Source organism: Chondrus crispus, genomic scaffold (assembly GCF_000350225.1).
Source record: "Chondrus crispus Stackhouse genomic scaffold, scaffold_13, whole genome shotgun sequence".
NCBI classification, from domain to species: domain Eukaryota; phylum Rhodophyta; class Florideophyceae; order Gigartinales; family Gigartinaceae; genus Chondrus; species Chondrus crispus.
The window spans coordinates 604,545-608,602 of record NW_005179004.1 but is presented as its reverse complement, the minus strand read 5'-3'; the positions used below and the strand labels follow the sequence as shown (position 1 = coordinate 608,602).

General features: G+C 57.9%; 3 protein-coding genes; 2 read left to right on the top strand and 1 right to left on the bottom strand.

Annotated features, from left to right (window-relative positions):
• The window catches only part of CHC_T00002228001 (hypothetical protein), a 1,827-nt gene extending 475 nt beyond the window's left edge, over window positions 1–1,352 (top strand). Inside the window, exon 1 of the mRNA XM_005713442.1 lies at window positions 1–1,352. This exon is cut by the window's left edge and continues 475 nt beyond it. Coding sequence (XP_005713499.1) covers window positions 1–1,352 — 1,352 coding nt within the window.
• Window positions 1,353–1,489: 137 nt separating this feature from the next.
• On the bottom strand, window positions 1,490–2,970 carry CHC_T00009412001 (TPR repeat-containing protein). XM_005713441.1 is given in 2 exon segments: window positions 1,490–1,611; window positions 1,612–2,970. The coding sequence occupies 1 exon segment, from the start codon at window positions 2,968–2,970 to the stop codon at window positions 1,612–1,614; it is 1,359 nt and encodes a 452-aa protein (XP_005713498.1). The 3' UTR covers window positions 1,490–1,611.
• A 958-nt stretch (window positions 2,971–3,928) lies between these two features.
• The window catches only part of CHC_T00002227001 (hypothetical protein), a 1,809-nt gene continuing 1,679 nt past the window's right edge, over window positions 3,929–4,058 (top strand). Inside the window, exon 1 of the mRNA XM_005713440.1 lies at window positions 3,929–4,058. This exon is cut by the window's right edge and continues 1,679 nt beyond it. Within this exon, the coding sequence (XP_005713497.1) occupies window positions 3,929–4,058 (130 nt within the window).

Here is a 4,058-nt window from a genome sequence, read left to right as displayed (position 1 = left end):
TCGTGTGCAAGTTCGGCGGGTCGAGCCTGGCGGACTCGGCGCGCCTGCGCGAGGTCACCAAGCTCGTCCGCCTGCAGATCGCCGTCTCCGACAAGATGCCGGTCGTCGTGCTCTCGGCCATGGGTCAGAGCACCAACGACCTGCTCGCGGCCGGCCACCGCGCCCTCCACGACGGCGTCGTCGACATGTCCGCCATCCGCGACCGCGCCTACGAGGCCTGCGACTCCCTGGGCCTCCCGCGCGCGGAGCTGGTCGATGCCCTACTGCATAACGTTGACGAGCTGCTCGTCGGCGTCAAGTTCATCAAGGAGCTTAGCCCCAGGACAAAGGACTACTTGGTCTCGTTTGGGGAGCGCCTCAGCGTCAGAATCTTTGCCGCTCACTTGAGGATCAATGAGGACATTGATGCAGTCCATGTCGACTCGTTCGACGCGGGCTTTCGCACAAACTCGGATTTTACGAGTGCCGAGCTGCTGGAGGATACCTATGCAAATGTCAAGGCCTACTTTGATGACAACATTGCCCCAGACCGCCTTGCCGTCGTCACCGGCTTTATCGCAAAGGATGCTAATAACAACATTACCACCCTCGGAAGGGGTGGCAGTGACTTGACCGCCAGTGTACTGGGCACCGCACTGCGCACATCTGAGGTCCAGGTGTGGAAAGATGTCAACGGCATTCTTTCCTCGGATCCCCGCATCGTCCACAACGCCATACCCATCCCGTCCATCTCCTTCGAGGAAGCTGCCGAGATGGCCTTTTTCGGTGCCAAGGTCCTTCATCCCATTGCCATGCTCCCAGCCATGAGAGGCAATATCCCGGTTCGTGTCAAGAACAGCTACAACCCAGATCATCCAGGAACCGTCATTCTGCGCTCCAGGGAGTTTGACAACGAAAACCCTGTCACCGCTGTCAGTGTTAAGAAGAATGTCCAGATCGTTGATGTCGTCAGTACCAGGATGCTAGGTGCCTCAGGCTTCCTGGCAGAGGTTTTCAAGGCCTTTGCTTATCACAAAATCTCCGTTGATATGATCGCCACCTCCGAGGTCTCCATCTCCATGACCCTGGACAACTCTGTGTGCGATGATACCATCTTGCATCAGCTCACTGCAGACCTGAGTACCATTGCTACGGTCTCGTTTTCGGAGAACAACAAGGCCATCATCTCGCTAGTCTCCGACTCGGCCCGAAGCAGCGAAGTCGTCGGGAGAGCCGTTACAGCCTTGGATAGAGAGAGAATCAAAGTCTTAATGATATCTCAGGGGGCTAGCAAGTTCAATGTCTCCGTTACGATTGACGGCACCGATGCTAAGAAAGCTGTTCGCGCAGTTCACAAGGAGTTTTTCCACTAGCGGGTTCGATTTTTGGCAAAATTTACGTTTTCACGTTCTTGTCCTCGACTTCCCAACAAAGACCACTCCAACAGTGGAGCGAAAAAAGTCAACAAGTCGTCGGAACAATATTTGCAGCCGCTGCACACGGCACAAACTTTGAGAACACTTGAGTTTGCTGTTTAACATTTCTTTCTTTCTCGTCCCAATGTATTGTACATCTGTTCCTATATAAGCAGTAGGTTAGTCTAACATCTGATCTATCAGCCCGAATGCCGTGTTAGAAAGAGAAATGTGATCCAAGTCCTTGAATATCTCTTGAATCGATTAGGTTGAGCAGGTCCGGCCGCGACATCGAGATTATCGTGGTTCTAAGATAGCCCCATACATGTGACATCCTATCCTCATTATTCATGATGCCCTTGCTGTGAGCCGACGTCGCTTCATCAGCCGCCATCGAAACTGACTTGAGGTAGTATCGCGCGGCTTTTGGAAACTCCCCGCGATTCGAGTATGCCGTTCCAACGTTCACCCACGCTCGGACTAGCGCCGGGTTAATGTCCACAGAACGTCGGTAAGCTCGTAACGCGTCATCGCTCTCACCACCGTTTGCAAGCGTGGCACCGAGCTTGTTCCATAGCCCGGGGTCGTTCGGCCTGAGCATGACTGCATGTCGCAGAGTCTCTGCCGCCTTTGAATACTCCCTATGCAAATTATGGAGAACCCCCATAACGATGCGGACATCCGCGTCTTCCGGCGCGCTTGCGCAAGCCTTTCTCATTCGCTCCAATAAATCCTGGGCGCCAGCCTTGCCCGCGTCCTGAAACACATCTTCCAAATCCGTTCCGTTCACCGTTGGTTGGCTGTTGCGATCCAGTTCGGCGTCGCTAACTCCATTCTGCTTGCACCACAGCCCAAACCACTCCTTGATATGACCAAAAGCCTGCGGTTGCATCTGCTCATTGGTAAAACTAACCGCCAGTGCAATCAAAGAACTCAACAAGTAGGGATTATCTTGGCGCTGCTCACCTTGCAACGAGCTGTTGTACCCCTCCAAACCCTGCTGCAGGGCGACAATAGCAGCCGCATCGTCATCCGTCTCTGCGAGCGTGAGCCCCAATAAGTGCCACGCCTTCGCAGTTTGATCACGCTCGAGTGGTGGATGGGGGTCTCCCGCCTCGCGGTTAAGAGCCTCCTCAAAGGCCCTGACGGCCATAACAAGCTTGCCGGAAGCCCTCAACTGCACGCCCTCTTCCAAGGCCTCCATGGCACTTCTGCCGTGCTTCTGCTCGCCCTCCCTCTCCGCAAACTTGTACTGTTCTTTGATCGCGCCGCTCCCCAGATAGTCTCTGAAAGCGGCTTCGTACATATCTTCAAAGGAATCGTCAATTCTCAGCCGCTCAGCAACGTTGAGCTCCTCCACATCGGCGTCCCTGGCATAGGCGTGAGCAAGGCCTGCGGGGCCTTCGAGCGAGGTAAACTCGTCGCCCCAGCTCTGCGCGTCACTCTTTGCGATTTGCGATTCCTTTTCGGCTTCCTGTTGTTTCTGCTGCTGCTGCTGCTGCTGCTGCTGCTGTTGCTGTTGCTGTTGCTGTTGTTGCTGCTGCTGGTGTTGCTGCTGCTGGTGTTGTTGGTGCATAACTGGATGCGTGTAGTTCTGGGGGTAGTGCATGGGAGGGGGAGCGTAGCGAGTGGGATACGGCCTGGATACGGCCATTGGCATCGGCGGTGGTGGGTAGTTGAGCATCGGAACAGGAGCCTTCCCGTGGACGGGGCCCGTGCCAAAGCGGGAAAATTGGTGGACCAATTGTTCGACGGGCGGTAGGTGATGCGAAGGGGCAAAATGCTGCGGTGCGGCGTCACGAAACGCGGCTGCGAACGGGCGATGGTTGCGGATTTGGGACTCGGGCGGAGCTTGTGAGTACGGGGGTAGGGCTTGCGGGTGGTGGAAGACCGGGTTGTGTTGCAGTTGGTCGACGAAAGTACGCTCGAACATGTCTGTGGCGGCGCCCGGGCGGGGCGGAGGGACCATGGGGTGGGTTTGGGAGGCATGGAGGAGCTCAGGGGGGATGTCGCCAGTGAGGAGGGCCATTTCGGTGTTGGAGACGGAAGGGTGGGCGGAGGCGGAAGCGGAGGCGGGGGCGGAGGCGGAGGCGAACTGGAGCGCCGAGGAGGCCGTGGGCAAGATGGCGTCCGCCACGGCAGACAGGGCCGACGTGGACGGGCCGGCGGCGCAGGACTCGCCGGCAGCGAGGTCGCGGAGTGACATGGTGTGAACTTGGAGGGGCGCAGGAGGGGGTGGGAGGGTGGGAAGGGAGAAGCAGAACGGGTGGCGAGGTAATTGGGGGTGGCGGGGGGGGAGGGAGGGGGAGAGGTTGGGGAGCGGAGTGGAAGGTTTTAGAGAATCTGGAGATGGTGAGAGCAGTGAGCATTTGACGCCGTTTTCGATTGGGTGGCATGAGAGCGCGGTGACCTTGCTGGTGGAGTCGCCTGCGGCGGCCAATGAAGGCGCCCTGCTTGGCGGAAGCTGGATTGCTTCAGTCTACGCGCACTCGCGCCCTCCCGCACCACTCCCCGCCGCGTTTGCAGATTGAGGCATGCCGGCTCGCGATGGCGTGCTGCGACATGCACTTTCAGTCTGCGCGCGCGGGGGGGGGGGGGGGGGGGGGGGGGGGGGCGCCAGAAGAAGAAAGACAGAGAAACGACCGAGCAGGAGAGGAGGCCCGG